At 33.3% G+C, this 18,227-nt stretch overlaps 1 protein-coding gene across 3 annotated transcripts in view; it reads left to right on the forward strand.

The window, feature by feature from the left end:
• The window catches only part of LOC110023839 (protein misato homolog 1), a 70,750-nt gene that overhangs the window by 17,689 nt on the left and 34,834 nt on the right, over positions 1 to 18,227 (forward strand). For all 3 annotated transcript variants that reach the window (XM_020723449.1, XM_020723451.1, XM_020723450.1), the window contains 2 exons: positions 7,617 to 7,718; positions 10,498 to 10,543. In XM_020723449.1, the coding sequence (XP_020579108.1) occupies positions 7,617 to 7,718; positions 10,498 to 10,543 (148 nt within the window). The remainder of the gene's footprint in view (positions 1 to 7,616; positions 7,719 to 10,497; positions 10,544 to 18,227) is intronic.

The raw sequence follows: 18,227 nt of genomic DNA on the forward strand, positions 1-18,227 counted from the left end.
GGTGTGTTTCTAACTATCTGAGATTGATTAGGGTTGCCAGAGTCATTTTGTAAAACTATACCTATTAGTACAATGAAGATTGAAGTCTGACCTGAATCCAATTCATTGCAGCTTCTGCTGCAAGGTTTACATTTTCAGTTAATTTTCACCTTAATTTTTTGGGCGTATTTTTCATCCCATTACAGTCATTAGATCCAGCCTCCTGAGCAACATACATGATATTTTGGCGCCCATAAATGCATAGACTCATTTCACGGATGCATGCATACTTGCATTTATTTTTTCATTAACATGCATTTATATATGCATGGATGCATAGTTAGTACATGAATGAATTATTTATTGAGAAAGTCGTCAATTTTTATCTGCACAAAATAATTGAAATTAACAATATATTGAGGCTTATAACTAGGATGAAATTTACACAATTTTCTACTTAGGCCTTACTCATCACCCATTTGAAACTAATGCTTTAAAAATCAGACCAAACATCAAACAAAAAGTAGAGTGTCTCAAGGATAAACCAAAAATTTGTCGGTTTAATAAATATTTAGTTTATTTTAGCTTGATTTAAATGATATCATATTAATTCTTTCCCCAGTTCAATCTATAACATTTTTAATCAAGATACTTCATCATTGAATAATTTGAATGTAATTTTTAATCAAAATTTTGTGACAGGATATTGTTATTATTCTATATATCTATCTTCACACTCACATATATATGTATGTATGTATGTATGTATATATAATATATATATATATACTTATATAAATGCCTATTTCTATCCATCTAATCAAAATAAAAAGACAAATATTGATCAATATGGGAACTAAGAAATTCGTTGAAAATCGAACTAGTTCACTGGTTCAACCGCCCGATTTTGAATTGTTGACTGATATTATGCAACAGTAGTAATGGATCGAGATGACCAATGGAGCATTTGATAATTGATCTGGCTGCATCAGCTGATTTGATCTGACTTTTAAAATCAAGTTTAAAGCTTTTTCATCAGTCTCTTGTTTTATTTAATAGCCGACCAAGCTACCATTAAGTAGCCCTAAATAAGAATAAAACAACTCCCATAAGAGAATTGAACACTTTTTGGTTATTGATGCGTACACAAAATATTTGTCTAGATTTCTTTTTATATTTTAATTATACTTAAAGATTATTGCTTGTAAGATCCTGAAATATTTTGCTCGTGTAAATCTTAATGAAGAATTTATCATCTCTTTCTCATTATCCCTAGGCAGTTTTTCTTCATTGCTTATTTATTTTTGGGGCGTTATCACCTAATTCCTAGATATTTATGTTTTTACCATCTAAACTTTACTTTTTTACATTTATACACCCAAATCTTTCATATCTTATAAAAAATCATATCTTATAAAAAATACCATAAAATACCATGAATTCTAACTTTTAAGAGTGAAATAGACCATCGCATGCATAGGTAAGATTCCATATATTTAAATCTTTCTTTTTTTTTTCCACCCATAAGTGTTGTTTACTTGAGATTCCTCATTTTATTTGCTGTTTTAGTGGGATAAAGGTTTTATTGTTGTTGTATTTTATTTGCTGTATTTTTTTTTGTTTTTTAAGGACATATAAAGATTTGTATTATTGAATATCTGAAATTAATGATGACATTGAACTTAGATTCAATCCATAAAATGAGAGTGGACAACTCGTCATCCATCTATGTGTTTGTGTGTGTGTGTGTTTCAGCTACTATCACAACAAATGGTCGGAATTCAAAAGATGGAGCTTAGTTTTTAAACAAATGCTTGGAATTTGTTTAGTTATGTAAAATCATTAAAAGTAATAGCATAATATGTAAAAAATATATCTAATTGAATTTTACTTGTGTTTTACTGATATATATGTACATTTCAATGCATACAATCTGAAATGCTTTGAAGTGTATATTGCTGTATTCTGAAGTATTTTTTTTGGGAGCTAGGACATATCATTAAGAAGTTAAAGAATTCATTGGCCTGCGTAATTTTAAGCTTAGTAAAAATAGGAAAATGCTTACAGATTTTCTTCTTATTCCTTCTTCTTTTAGTATAAAGAATATGATGTCTTTTATAGAGAGTCAACACTCTAAAAACTCTTATCATAATTGGAAATATATTGTGATAAATAATTCTTGTTTGTTCACCAATGAGAAGAGGATGATATGTTTCAATAACTATATGATGTCTTTTATAGATCAGTAGATGACTATTTTCCACTACACCCTATAGAAGATCCGAAGTTTACACAAAATTTTTGGAACAAACTAGAATAGATGAGGAGGGATCTTCCACCAAATTGTAAGGACCAGAATGAACATGAGTTGAAATTTTTTTCAAGTAAAATAGATGTTTTCTCAGCTCGATGAGCAAGCATTCAGAGAATTTATACCAAAAATATGACAAGATGAGCAGTATAAGGGAATGTTTTCAAACTTCACTTTTTGTTACTAGAAGAAGGCTGCCTGATCTTCAAACTTCACTTTTTGTTACTAGAAGAAGCCTGCCTGATCCATATTTTCTTATGCAAAAGGGTATCTAATTCCACAAAAAAACTAGCCGCATATGGCCTAGTAATGAGTTGTTGCAGCATTCACCTATAAAAGCTATCCAAAAATGGAAGGCAAAAAGAAAAGATAAATTGATTAAAATAATGCAACCAAAGCCATGGGAATGAGATTCAAACTAGAGTGATAGGTCTTGCAGAATAATCAAAATAGGGGGCTATATTAACATACAATGGGAGGTCATTGTTATAATAAGAATGTTGTGAGAAGTTTTATATAATTTGCTTCTGAAGTAAGCCTGATGATGACATGAGGGTTAATGAGACTAACTGAATAGTCACTTGTCGATTGTAAGCATTCGCCTATAAAGCATTCCAAAAATGGAAGCCAACAAAAAAAGGTAAATTGATTAAAATTATGTAACCAAAGCCATGGGATTGAGATTCAAACTAGAGTGATAGGTCTTGCAGAATAATCAAAATAGGGGGCTATATTAACATACAATGAGAGGTCATTGATATAACAAGAATGTTGTGAGAAGTCTTATATAATTTGTTTCTGAAGTAAGCTTGATGATGACATGACAATGAGACTAACCGAAGAGTCACTTATCGATTGTGAGCATTCACCAATAAAAGATTTCCAAAAATGGAAGCCCAAACGAAAAGATAAATTGATTAAAATAATGCAACCAAAGCCATGGGAATGAGATTTAAACTAGAGTGATAGGTCTTACAAAATAATCAAAATAGGGGGCTATATTAACACATAATGTGAGGTCATTGATATAATAAGAATGTTGTGAGAAGTCTTATATAATTTGCTTCTGAAGTAAGCCTGATGATGACATGAGGGTCAATGAGACTAACTGAATGGTCACTCATCGATTGTAAATCAGTCACAAATTTGTGAATTACTTTTATGCTAGAGTGACCCGTAAAAATTTTGCAAATAATCGAGAGTGCGAAATGTCTGACAACATAGAAATTTTTTCACCCGAAAAGAGAAAAATGGGCTTGCCTTGAAATGATGCAGGCTGCTTATCTTTAATAATGGTTGAATTTTGATGAAATAAAAGTGATGAATTATTGAGTGAGGTGATAAATTCTTTAGCATTTAAATCTTAAACAATATTTGCAATAAAAATGCAGGGATGGTGTTGAAGAGGCTCAACCATCAGAGAGGAAGGAAGAGGATAAGCTTCAAAGGCATCAAGAAGCACTTGGGATGGAGTGGGTGATCTCAATGGGGGATTAACCAAGCCTCTAAGAGAAATATTTCCACAATTAAAATTCAATGTCTACTTTTTTAACTTTTGTTGGCTATCAGAATATTAAATCAAATTTCGTTGTGCATCGGATCTATCTCATCACTATTGTGTAATGAGTATGTTATATAGTCTTTAGCTTTGTGTGAATTCGAAAACAATATGAGTGGCACGTGATTAGACATTTGCATTTTGTTTCTTACCAATATGGATATTTTGTACATTTCGCTCCCCTTACAATGATTAATTTTTTTAGCTTACAATGTATAGGCGTCAAAAGATCCACATGCGAAAACAGTCACGTAACTCTATATCCACAAGAATTGGGCAGCTGGGTCATGCGAGTGTGACAGAACCGATCCGAACATTGTTTTTTTTTCTATTTATAGTTAGTTTTCACCTCTTTTTTTTAGTCCTTTCCTATATATGTGTTGTATTCGGGTTTGAATTATATTTTTTGATGTGTTTTGTTCGGGATAGCTGCATGCTGTCTCCTTTTCTTCCTTCAAGGGTTGCATCTAAGGGCATGGGTGGTTCTTCAATTGTATCTCGCTCTTGAGGTGATGTTTATCCTTCCCCCAACTTTCCACACCCTTTCCACAACATTTCCACATCGATCTGCATCATCGTACCTCGCCGTAGCTGCCCACAACAATAGCTTTTGTTGTTGATTCTTGTTGTTTCCCCATTTTCATCCATGAATATTCAACGCTATTTCAACTCAAAACTCTTCTCTTGGTTGATTTTCCAAACTGGACACCCAAAATTTTTCTTCCTCGCCCTACACAACCCCTATACACCCTCTTTCACCAATCCCAATCCCAAACCCAAACCACTGAGGAAACAGTAGCCAAAAGCCTGATCGAGGGGAAATGATAATACCTTTTATGAAAAATCCATAAAGAGATTTCCAGGAATGATGTGCAATGGACAACCCGTTAACTGCAATGAAGGCTTGCCTTCTTTGAAAGGAGACCATCTAGAGTGGTCACGCAAATTCCATTAGATTCCCTTGATAAAGAACCACTGCCCCGAAGATTTGACATGAAATATTGGAGAAGTCGGGATTTTGAAGTAAAGGTGGATTTCATATTTTGACGATCATATGAATCTAGACGATTTCATCGAACGGCTCTGTATTTTGCAATGTGTCTTTGATTGTCAGGACATCCTATCGAACAAAATGGTGATGTTAGTCCATCTCATTGGTGGGCAAACTTGAAGGTTCTTGGATAGTGAGAAGGGAAGATTAAAATTACTACTTGATCCTAGATCAGAAGGGAAATTTAGCGCCAGTACCCACCCACACATTATCGACAAGATATGTGCGTAAGACCCATGGGTTACAACAACATCCGCAGTTGACCATCATATCTTACAGACTATTCAAACCCAAGATTAAGCAACAAGAGTACATCCAATGAAATATCTAGGCCAAACTTACCTGAGTAGACACTTGTTCAAAGGGGAAAACAGATGGATCCAATTCACATTCCCAAATTTGTCCCAACCCAGAAGTGTTTCAAGTGCCACAGATTTTGGCATATTGAATTTGATTGCACAATCAAGAGAATGTTCTATTTCACCAAGCAGGGTGTTGTTGAAGAAATGAGCAATGACATGGTAGATATTGAAGAAGGTGAGAACACAAAAGAAGAGTGCTTGATTCCAATTGATGACGGAGAAATGCATATAGTTCAAGCTAAAGCTCATTAGAGAGATTCCCATTGAATTAACATTTTTTCCAGGAGAATCCTAAGTCCGAGGTACCGACAACTAACACATTTCAACACCCCAAATAAAAGAATTTCAACTTTTTCAGATATATATTTTATTTCTTTAGTTGCCCTTATTGAGGAAGGTCCAACATTTTATAAATGAGAAGCTTGTGAGCAACTTCTAGAAGACCTAATGGAGTCATTTGAGTATTAAAACTTGTTCAACAAAGCACCCCACTAACAAATGATCAGACAGGATAGATGAACTAAAATGTTGGAAATTGCCTTAGGATTTTTGGGGGAAACAACATCCTATAGTGGGATTTTGGTCATTTCAAAGAAGAAGAAGAAGAGACGTCTTTTGAGCGGTTATATTTCAATGTGGTGTATGCTGCCATAGATTTTGTTCCAGAGTTGATCTCTCTTGACATACTCATTAATCCGATATATTCAGCCGATCACGAGTAGTGGGGGGTCCACATTATAGATTTAATGGCTTGAGAGATACATTATGAGAATCTATATCTATATGTGGTTTTACTAAAGAAGGATGAAAACTTACTCAATCAAGATGTGCTCTGGAATGTCAACGCCCACAAAATTGACTTATCGGGAAGTTATAGTAACTCCACCTTCAACATGATTGATCTGATATTACACTACGAGGAGCTAGAAGCTTCAGCAGATAAAGTCGAAGCTCTCCTAACCTTGGAGACTAAAGTGGGGCGCGGGAAGTCAAAGACATGACAATTGCCGCACGCGACCAAAGTCACACAACTCTTTTATCCGCGAGAATCAGGCAACTAGGTCGTGCAATCGAGACAAAACCAAATTGAATATTTTTCCATTCTTTTCCTTCCTTTCTAGTCTTTATATATATGTATTGTATTAGGGTTTAGGTTATTTTTTGTGTGATTTGTTTGGGATAGTCGCCGATTTCTTTGTTTCTTTCTTTGAGAGCCGCATCCAAGAGTCTAAGTGGTGATCTAGTTGTATCTCGCTCTCGAGGTGGTGTTAATCCTTTTCTTAAACTTCCACACCCTTCCCACATCGATCCCCGCTGCCGTACCTCACTGTAGCCATCCGCAACAACAGCTTTTATTGTTGTTTTCTTCAGTTTCTTCATTTCCAACCACCTCCCTGCCAGCCTTGCTGGTGCCCCACATAGCTATCCTCTACCCTCCTCGCATCGCTTCCCGCCTACTTTCTTCACTGTAGCCACCTGGAACTGCAGAAAAATCATTGTTTTCCTGCAGTATTTTTCCTTCCCAGCCACCTCCTCTCCCGAATTTGCAATCGCCCCAAATAGTCACCCTGCAACTATCCTCCCTCATTCCAGCACCTCGGGACAGCCTATTCTTGCTGTCGGTTATAACCATTTGTTGCTTGCTGCTGCCAAGGACAGTTAGCTGACACAGTCTTCTCATTGTTTCCCCGCAGTCCCGCACCTTATTTACCTTGCCACCTCTTTTCAAGTCCCTACCAGCTACCATCACCACCCGAGATCCACCCTAGTAGTGGTTTGTGTGCCGTGTTGCTATTTCCTATTTCAGCATGTCATATGTCGTGTTTGTTGCTATTATCTATTTATGTTTGTGTGGTTTTAACCCCTTAGTTGAATTCAATTCTCATATTTGATTTTTCTATTATTGTTTTGGTTAACTCCGACATCAGTAGCCCCGCCTACGTGTATATGCCTGAGTAGGGTCTAAATTTCAACCTTCAACCAATAGTAAAGCATTTATTGAGGCTTTTGTTTTGCTTTATTACTTACGATCTTATACTAGTTCGATAAAATATTGTTCAAATTTTGTTTTTTGGAGTTGCACGCTTCCAAAAAACAAATGTAGCCGACCCCACATAGTGGGATTAAGGCTTTGTTGTTGTTGTTGTTGTTGTTGTGGAGTTGCACGCTTCCAGCTGTGTATTTAATATTACTTTGTTCATCCCTTGTTTATATATTTACATACAAATTTATTTTGCTAATGTTCTTCATCCCAATAAGGAACATGTTATTTATAAAAGCACTGTGTTGACTCTAAATACCCTATTTCTTCTCTGGAATTAGCCATTTGTTTATTAATGTCTTCATAAACTGAAGGATGAGTTGCTTGGGTTGGCTGAAGAACGTCTGGTCGATTCCATTTACATGGGTTCATCATTGGACATGGATGTGCTTTATCGAAGTGGTGAAACATCACAGGTATGCTTGATTATAAAACTTAGCCTTTCCTTTTTGTGCAGTTTTTTCTTTATGCTTATATAGAACTGCTAAGTTTGGGAGGAATGTGGTGCTCTTTTATGTATAAATTTTGGTGCATATACCTTTTCCTTTTTTTTGGAGACAATTAAGTGCAAGTGCTCTCGAACTATGATTTGTTGGATTTATATATTTTACACACACCTTCTGCTTTTTTTAGAGACAATTTTGAAGTGCTCTCACACTATGATTTGTTGGATTCATATCTTTTCCGCAACATAAGCATGTGAAAAAAAAGACAAAATTCAATTTTCTGAGGTATAGGAATATTTGAGGTAGGCTTATGTTTGCAAATTGTTGAAGTCCTCACACATGTTATGCATTTCATGATGGCCGTTCCTTCAGTATCAGCTCCAACTTGTATTAAAATGTCAAAACAACCCGAAAAAAATTTTGATCTCTTTTTCTTTCTTCCTTTCTGAATCAACCCCACCTAATTGATTCTTCTTGTGTTTGAACCTCCCACCTAAATTCATATGTTGGCATAGGGTGAAACTTTGAGAGGTCAATGTTCATCAAGGATCTTGCTTTACACTTCCGAACACTGCAAGTTATTTAACCTAGCTTTTTTTTTTTTTGTTAGGGATGGATTTCTAGATTATGATCTTCTAAATGTTGGAATCCCAAAACTGTCTGCGTTAGGGATGGGTTTCTAGTGTTTTGTGTGTGTGTGTGTACGTGCGTGCGTACGTACATGCTTGGGAAACTCATGTGATCTATCATGCGACCACGAGTCATAGCAAGCAAGCATTGTTTTAGAAAGGTTTTTAAAGAATGTAAATGTTAACATCTAGGCAAAATTCTTTAGAAATTTGAACCGATGTGAAATACCATTTTGTGTCTTAGGCTCCCCTTCTCAACGTTGTGCATAGGAATGAATAATATGAATGTACATGGTTGCATATTTGATTTTTCTCCTATTTTATGAATTTTCATGCATTCACATCATGTAAATGAAGTCAAAGGTCCACTTACAAGAGCCCGGGCTAGAGCCCAAGAGAATGCCCAATTAAGAGCCCCTTCAAGGCCCATCACAAGAGCCCTATCAAGAAGAAATAATTAAATTTGTTTTTCAATTTTTGTTTCTAGAAAATTTTAGTTTTAAAACTTAGAGGCTTTTATGACCGGTCATAAAAAAAAATAATAAATTTAGAAGGCGGTTAGGACCTTCCTCCATCAAAGGGCCACCCACCTTCGTCAATCGTCATAATCTTTGTTCAGAGTTGTGCAATATTATAAAAAAATAATTTTATATAACTTGTGTATTTAATAATAATTTTTCATGCCGGTTGTACATGCTATTTTAATTTCATTATATTCCAATGTCGTTTCCTTTGTTAAGTGCTATTCCAATAGAATCTCCAATATGATGATGTGCTTTGTTCTTTCCGAATTCATCTTTTATGATATTTTTTAGCAGAACATTCTCTTTTTAGGACTCACCAACTGATTCATTTGAACACTGTATTTTTGCTACAAAAAATGGAAGTAGATTGATGAAGTATTTTATATTCAAATTCTCTTTCTTTTAAAAACTCTTCTATAAATGGTTCACAAGAGAAATGTAATTGAGCATTACCTTTTGAAGTTCTTGTCAGGATCAAATAGGAGAGTTATAAAACGGATTGTATGAGTTTGGTAGGTAAGGGTGATATAGGTCTCCGTATCCATTTGTTTTACTTCATATTTATTTACTTGCTTGTATAGATACCTACCAAAGTTGCCAAGTGTTCTCGGTTCACACATTCCCAGTGTAGTTTGGACGCTTAAGAAATTGCATCCAGCAGGTACTGATGCAATTTTTTGAAGGACATCTCATGGGTACCGGGAAAGAAGTGAAAGTGAAAAGTGAAAACTTTCATAACGGCAGTTCATCTTTTCTATTAACCCTTGAGCATTTCTCTTGGTATCTTAGCGTTTTACTTGTTTGTGGTTGTCTCAGACAATTACATTGAAATCAATATAAATCCTTGATCTTTATAATTTCACAATCAATATTGGCCTTACTGAATTATTTGTGGTTTACTTTATGGAGCGGTGGCTTCCACATCATGTGTTCCGACTTGGTTTAGCTTAGTCCACTCAAAATGGGTCTTAGGCATTACTAATTGCCAGGAGCCTATCCACCTATTGGAATGTTCTTCAAAATAGTTTTAGCTTCATGTGTTTCACTTGGTCATTTATCTGATGTTTATCATTAATACCTATGCTGTGCTAAATTAACATTCATAATACTTTCTGTTTTTGGTCATTTTAAGCCACTAGTATAAAAAAATGGTTGGCCAGTGTAATTTTGTTCAAACATGAAATATAAACATGAATGATGAACATCAACTTTCTTCAAGAATTTTTCTGATTATCCTCTTGTTGTTCTGGTTGTGGTTGTGCTTTATTTTGGAACAAGTATTGCTTCTTGCTTGACATTTCACCTTAATGTCTGGGCTTTCTTATAGTTTTGCTTCATTTTTGTTAAATACTCATTCAGCTGGTGCCATCTACCCCTCTGATTTATATTACTAATTTTTCACATGGAAAAGTTCAAATTTGACATGTTTAGAATATTTACCATCTGAATTTCTGTAACTTAATCCTGAACCCAATCTAGCATCTGGAAAATTTCAGGATATATTAATATTGCAAATGCTAACAGTTTTGCTCATTGACTTTTGTAACAATCAATATGTCAAAGTTCTAGTCATGTTCTTTTTTTTAATGCGCGCAGGGTATTGTTACTTACTGCCCCCGCCTGCTATCAGTAGGTTATAAAGGTGATTGTCTTTCAAAGGAAGATGTATGATAACTTACGTTGTTTTCAGTCAATTTGGAATATTTTCCTTTGATATTTATGGAGACATTTTCTTTTCCTTATGGATGTGCTGCTATTTAGCAAATTGAATTCCAATGGTTCTGCTGTCATGTCTGTGTTTATCTTTTATTTGGCTGGATTATGGTTTTGTTTAATTAATAAAGTGGGCTTTCCAACTTACCTTTGCACTAATTTCATTTTTTTAATACCCCTTTTGAAATAAATTTGTGCTATCTTAAGTGTGGTTTCTAGTTCTTCTACATAGCATAAAAGTTTTAGTGTTGACATTGCCATTTCATACTTTTATGAAGAAATCTTTATTGACTGCTTAGCTTATTTTAAATAGTTTTGGACAATTAATTATGTGGTTTATTGTACTTGTAGCTTCTTCCATATTTGTCATAAACTACGAACATAATTTTAATTATTTTTCGTGGCATAAATTTTCTTGTTTTATTCTTATTTTCATGGAGTGAATGGAAGAAATCTGACTAGATGGTATTAATTTATTCATTCATTCCAAGTAGGTCTTAGATAAATTTTAAGAACTTGACCCATGCACCAATTATTAGGTTGTTCTTTCTTGCAATCTAATTATTTATTTAAATGTAACCTTAAAAATGAGATATATTTTCTTGAATTATTTTTGGCCTTGGAGGAATAATGATGTTCTATTTCCAAATTTCATGTGGGATTGCTTCAGCGAAAACTTTGATTACAAATAAATTCTCATCATATTCTAAACATAGAAGAATGTGTAATGATGTAGTAGGCCTCAGGAATTTGGCCCTCTAATGCAATTTAGGATGAAAATGCATAATATAGTACTTAAAAAATCATAATTTACAGGTTACCAACTCCCAAATTTTAAAAAGTTAATTTTCCTTTCATTTAAAAATAGCAAACATGTGCTGATTCAAACGGTATCATTTCCTTATCACCCAATTTAAACTTGACATATCCCATCAGCAAGAGATATAATTATTACAGTTGAAATTGCCTTGGAAATTTTTATACGCATAAGGTAAATCATATAAATGACTAATATAGTATTAGACAATTAATGAAAATATGAACATACTAATGTGCGTCCTTAAAAATGATAATAAAGATGTGAAATAATTCCTAGAACTCGAGATAATACAGAAATTTTGAAAATAATTAAGTCAAACCAATATGATATGCTTGAATAGACGAACAAATTAGCTGTGATGAATTATGTAGTTTTAGAATCGACCAAATATACAAATTTAAATTTAAGGCTTTTTTGAAGCAATTATTATTTACAACCTCCTTGAGAAGTTAACAAGCTCTCATCGTAAGGTTCCTTTTATAAAATGGTATATGAAGGAATCAAGAATAAAAATATTATCAATATCAATGTAATCATTCAATATGCAAATAATTTTCATTGAGAAAGTATCGAAAACAAGGATTTACAACTCAAATTTGGCTTTAGTTTCTGCCTCGCAATAAAATTTTTTGTTTTAGTAGTTGTGTAGTTAGTTTTGGAATTTTGTTTCGGCTGAATTTTTTGCTTCTCTTTCTTATATTATTTTACAAAGAATATATTCAAGGTTTGAAATGAAGAGTTTTTTTTTATTTTCAAGTTTTAACACAAATTTTTTTGAGACTAGGTTATAGATCTTTTGTAGAACTTTGATGATCACTTAAAAGTTTCAACGAAGTTTTGTTAAAAAAAATGAGGTTTAAATTTTAAGTTTTATCCGAAATTCTTATGTTTCTGCCAAATTTTAGGAAAATTAGTGGGTTTCAAATTAGTTTCACTTGAAATTGCATCAAAACTACCGAAATTATTTAAACTTTGTTCATTCCTAAATTCTCGAGTTGGATATTTTTTGGTATCAGCATCAAAATGGATAGATGCAAACCACTTATTGCTATTATATGTGCAAACCCTGACTATTATCCAAATACACTAGAGCTACTTTGCTTACAACTTTTAAACTTATTTTATAATTAGTTTCTATATTCATTTCAGGGCAAATGATGCTTCTTAAGTTGATGTTTTTTGCCAACCCACGCTGATTTTGTTTCCCTTAAAACACTTGTACAAAATAATTGATGAATTTTCATTAATTTTGTTTTATTAGTTTCGTTTTTCCAAAGTCAAGTAGAAGATAATGTTAAAAGATGTCTTTCAAATTATTGAGCCACCCTAATAATTTCTCAATATTGTGCCGCTCATCTAATTGTAGGAACTTACTTTTCAACTTTATGGTAGTAACATTGAAATTGATCCACAAAAATTGAGGAGCAATTTATTTCTTTTTTTTTTTTTTCATAGCAGCTGAAATTTCAGTTGTATCAAATTTTATCAAAATCATAATTGCAAAGCCAATAACAGAATAATTAAGAAGATAAATGAAACAAATCACCAATGAGGATGGGTTCAAGACCTCACACCACTACAAGGAGATAGTTTTCCTCGTCTATTGTTTATACCAATTTAACCATTCTCAAAGAAATCCCACATCTAATTACCGCATAAGAAATAATATGAAAATAGAATTTGTTGAATAATTAAGAAGATAGATGAAACAGATCACCAAAGAGAATGAGTTCAAGACATCGCACCACTAGAAGGCGATAATTTTCCTCAACTATTGTTTATACCTATTGCACTATTTTCAAAGAAATTCGACATTTAATTACCATATAAGAATGAAATATAAAATATAGAATTGTCTTGAATAATAGTTGAATGAATTGCATGCCCCAGGAATCTATTTATAGATTTATAATCTCTAGACAATTAGATATGGTTAACACAAAATCAACCCAATTAGCTAGCTAATTTCAAATACTTGTTTCTCTTGAAAATATTATATAACAACAACAACAAATAAGCCTTTATCCCGCTAAGTGGAGTCGTCTACATGAATTCTTTTTCATCATTGTGTTCTATTGAGTGTCATATTTTCATTTAAATCTAATAGATTAAGATCATTTTAGAATATGCCCATGTTTTTTTAGATCTACCTCTGCCCTTCTTAACATAAGTGGAATCAAAAACATCTACTCTCCTAATCAGATCATCAGATGGTCAACGTTTAATGTAACCCAACCATCTTAGACGACTCTCTCTAATCTTGTCCGCCACTGGAGCTACACCAACTCTGTCACAGATATATTCATTTCACATTTTGTCTCTAAGTGTCAAGTCACTCGTCCACCTAAGCATTCTCATCTCATCAACACTTAACTTTATTTTATACTTCTTTTATAAAGTCCAACAATCTACACCATAGAACATTGCAGGTCTCATAACCATCTTATAATATATATATATATATATATATATATAGATATATATTTCAAGAGGTACTTTTCTATCACATAATAGGCCCGATGCATTCCTTCACTTCAACCAATCAACTTGAATTCTACTAACATCCCAATCTATATCACCATCACTTTGAAGAATAAACCCGAGATTTCTAAAACTTTCGCACATTTTAATGATTTGATAAACTATAGGTACAACTTTGCCACTAGAGCTACTACCACTAAAATTACATTCCATGGATCCAGTTTTAGTTCAAGGCTTTCAAACTCCAATGTTAACCTCCATAATTTAACTTTTTCTTGAACTCTTTCTCTAGTCTTATCCGCAAGAAGGATATCATCTGCGAAATGAATACACTAAGGTACTTCCTCCTCTAAATGTCCAGTAAGAGCATCCATAACTAAAACAAAAATGATACGGCCTTAAAACCGATCCCTGATGTAATCCAGTTGAAATAAGAAAATATTTGGTTAATCCTCCTTTTCGAACACAAGTAACAGCTGTGACATACATATCCTTAATGATTTGAATATAAGTCATATCAACACCTTCCTTCTTTAGAACTCTTCAAAGGGCTTCTCTAGGAATCTTATGGTATGCTTTTTCTAAATCACTAAAAATCATATGTAGATTATCTTTATTTTCTTTGTACTTCTTTATCAATCCTCTCAATAAATTTATAGCTTCCATAGTAGACATGTCTGACATAAATCTAAACTGATTATGAGAAATATTTGTATCACTTTTTAACCTTTATTCAATTACTTTCTTCGATAATTTTAAAGTATACACATCAACTTAATTCCTTTATAATTTGCGCACTCTTGTGCATCCCCTTTATTCTTAAATCTATTCTTAAAAATGGGGACCATAATGTTCTTCTTCACTTCTCAGGCATCTTTGTAGTTTTCAAAATAATATTAAAGAGTTTAGTAAGCCAATAGGCTCCCAAATCTCCTAAATATTCCCACACTTCGATTGGGTTATTATCAAATCCTACGGATTTTCCACCATTAGTTTTTTTTTAAAACCTCATCAAATTCCTTTTTACTAATGAGGCTGTAAAAGAAAACATTTTATTATTATTAACGATATTAAGATTGCTAAGGTCGATCGTGTTTTTAGAAATTTTATTAAAATGTTTATCAAAATAGCTCACTCACCTATGTTGAATATTTTCTTCTAAGAAAAGTGTTTTTTTTATTTTCATCTTTAATACACTTTACTTTTTTTTTTCTTTGTTTAATTGTTTATATATATATTTTTCACTTTTTCATTCTGTTTAGTATCTAATATATTATAAAAATAATGAAAAATAGAATTTTTTACCATCACAAATTGTTCTATTAAACTCTGTACGGGTCATTTTATATTTTTCCCAGTTCTGTACGCTTTTGTTTTTAACTTAATTTTTATACCATTTCTTATATTTCATTTTTTCTTGTATATTATTATTCCACTATCAATTATTTTTCATGTAGAAACTTTTTTTTTATTCTTCAAGCACATCTTTTTCACTTGTTTAATAGTGTTGTTACTTTATCTCACATAATTTATTTATTCATGAACATTCCAAATTTTGAAGCTTACTCATAAAAATAATTTTATTCCTCTTTTTTGTGCCCCTATCTATTTCTATGACAATGATTCTTAGGTTTTTTTATCTTATAACTCTTAACCCTAAAATCCAGAACTAATAATCAATGTTGAGTACTTAAATTTTTACTTGAAATGATCTTATAATCTTTGCATTCTCATAATCTCTTCTTCTCGTAAGTAAATTATCAATTTATCCTTTCTTAGATTTATTCTTAAAAGTAATAATATGCTTATCTTTTTTCTTAATTAAGGCATTAGCAATAATAAAATCATTTGCTAAAGCAAAATTTAACATGATTCTAACTTTTTCATTAATCACTCCAAAATCGTAGTCACCATGAATATTTCTAAAATCTTCTACCACTCTACCAACATATCCATTTAAATCTCCTCTAATAAATTTTTTTTTAAGAAGTATCAATGAAAATATGATACTAAATAGGGCGCAATGGAGAAAAGGGAATAGCCGACCCCATGTAATGGGATTGAGGCTTTGTTGTTGTTGTTGTAAGAGGTATCATTTGTATTAATTCTTCTAAGTCATTCTAGAAATTTTCTTTAGAACATATACCTAAACTTACTTGAGGAGCGTAATGTAACAACCTGCCATCTTCAAGGAAATCAGTAAGACAATCTCGAGATGGAAGATTCTAGAAGGAGGAGAGCTATCCAAGCAATTCAAAAAGTTTCCACCTCATTCTAGAGAATGGTCAAAGGATAAACTCAAGAATAATTTAGAAGGATCTAGGGCAATATATGTATATAAAAATAGTAGAGAACTCTCTAGAAACTAGGCTATTCTCATGTAATCTAGAATTTTCCCTTGGGCTTGGAGGGGGCTATAAATAAGAATCCCTCCTCTCATTTGTAACCATCCAATAAAGCTTTCAAGCATTCAAGTGTTGTGTTCTTTCTTTCTTAGTGAAGTCTTCCTTTCTCCAATAGTTCTCTATATTATTCTTCCGAGAGTCTTGTGTGCATACAAGTCCAAGTGTTCTGAGGGTTAAACTGATTTAGTGCCAAGGAAGAGCGCTAAGGCCGCACGGGTGACTAAAGATAAGTTAGTCCATGACAGTTTGTGTCAGTCTTGGTTTGAAGGTATGACAAAGAGCGTTAGAGAGTACATGATGGAATCGGAAGCCACTGATGTGGAATCATCTCAACAACAGTGAGGTCATCAGGAGCAACAAGATCTAGCCGCATCCAAACCACATGGGAGGTCTAAGGAGATCATGCACGACTTTGATTCTAGCCTTGTTCTGGTGGAGGACACAATGAATGGCATGAAGGCCCAGATAGAGGATATTGGCCAAAATGTTGATGGACTAGAAGAGAATATCACAATCCATTCAACGATCAAAGCTATGATGCTCCAACTGGAGGAGTCTTTAAGGGTCTACATGGCAAGTTGCAAGAGGATTTGATGGGGAGTTCCAAGAGGTACAAAGAGCTCATGGAGAAGAGAGGAGCGGCGTACGCGCTAACTTGGAGGAAATGCATGGAGACATCTCGCTATGCAAGAGGACATTAACGACACCCACCAACCATCAAACCTTCGAAGCTAAGAGGATTGAAGTTCCAAAACCAAAGAGTTTTGGAGGAGCTAGCAATGCAAAGGAAGTAGATAACTTCTTACGGGGAATTGAGCAATATTTCGGGGCGATGGGGATTACATGTGAAGAAATAAAAGTACAATTTGCAGCTCTTTATGTCTCAGACATCACTATGTTCTGGTGGAGAAGAAAATGAGATATTGAGAAAGGTATGTGCATCATATCCACCTTTGATGACTTCAAAAGAGAGTTAGAGAGACAGTTTTACACTGAGAATGCAGAAGATGAGGCTAGAGCCCAGTTGCGAAGACTCAAGCAAACAAGATCGATTCGAGAATATTTTAAGGAGTTTACTTGCATGGTCCTTGGAATGTTTGACATGTCAAGCAAGGGTAATCTTTGAAAGCTTCTACCCCAACAGTTCAAAATATTTCGAAAGGTACATAAAGGATTAATTCGAAGATACGAAGGGCCTTTTGAGGTAATGAAGCAAGTGAGAAAGTCTCTTACAAACTCAACCTTTCACCAAAATTAAAGATAAATCTAGTTTTTCTTGTAAGCATGTGTCGGCCGTTTTATGTTCAACTTGACTTTCGTAGTTTGAAAAGGTGATGATTTTGTGATTTTGAAAATAATTTAAATATAAATATAACTTTTTTTAAAGAAGTAACGTTTTTAATTTTTAAAATAAGTGAGACCAAACGAGTTTCACATTTTCAGATAGTTTAGATGATTTAACACAATACTACAAGCAATACACTTATCCCGAAGAATAAATATATTATTGTAATAGGGATTTAATCATCCAGACTAAACAATTTGTGACATCCGTTTTGATCTGCGAAATATTTTATAAAAAGGCCAACAAGTTCCCCTATCTAACATAAAAATTAGATAGGGTTTATTTTATCTGGGTTCCTGGTTCCCTATAGAGGCAAGCCCCTATAGTTAATTACATCTTAAATGATCGAAATCACTTAAGATAACTCTCGATTAAGATCGGGTGGTTTTGTTTTCAAGATTTCAAAGTTTAGGTTTTCACGATTAGACATAAGAAAGTCAAATGGGAATGACTCAAAATAGGAACAATTATTTAAGGAATCCAAAGGGAAGAAAAGTAGGGGACATCACAGATCCAGGAGAAACCCCAGAGATGTCCCAACTATCATATTGTTCGGCTTTAT

The sequence above is a fragment of the Phalaenopsis equestris genome, unplaced genomic scaffold (assembly GCF_001263595.1).
Source record: "Phalaenopsis equestris unplaced genomic scaffold, ASM126359v1 Scaffold000233, whole genome shotgun sequence".
NCBI classification, from domain to species: Eukaryota; Viridiplantae; Streptophyta; class Magnoliopsida; order Asparagales; family Orchidaceae; genus Phalaenopsis; species Phalaenopsis equestris.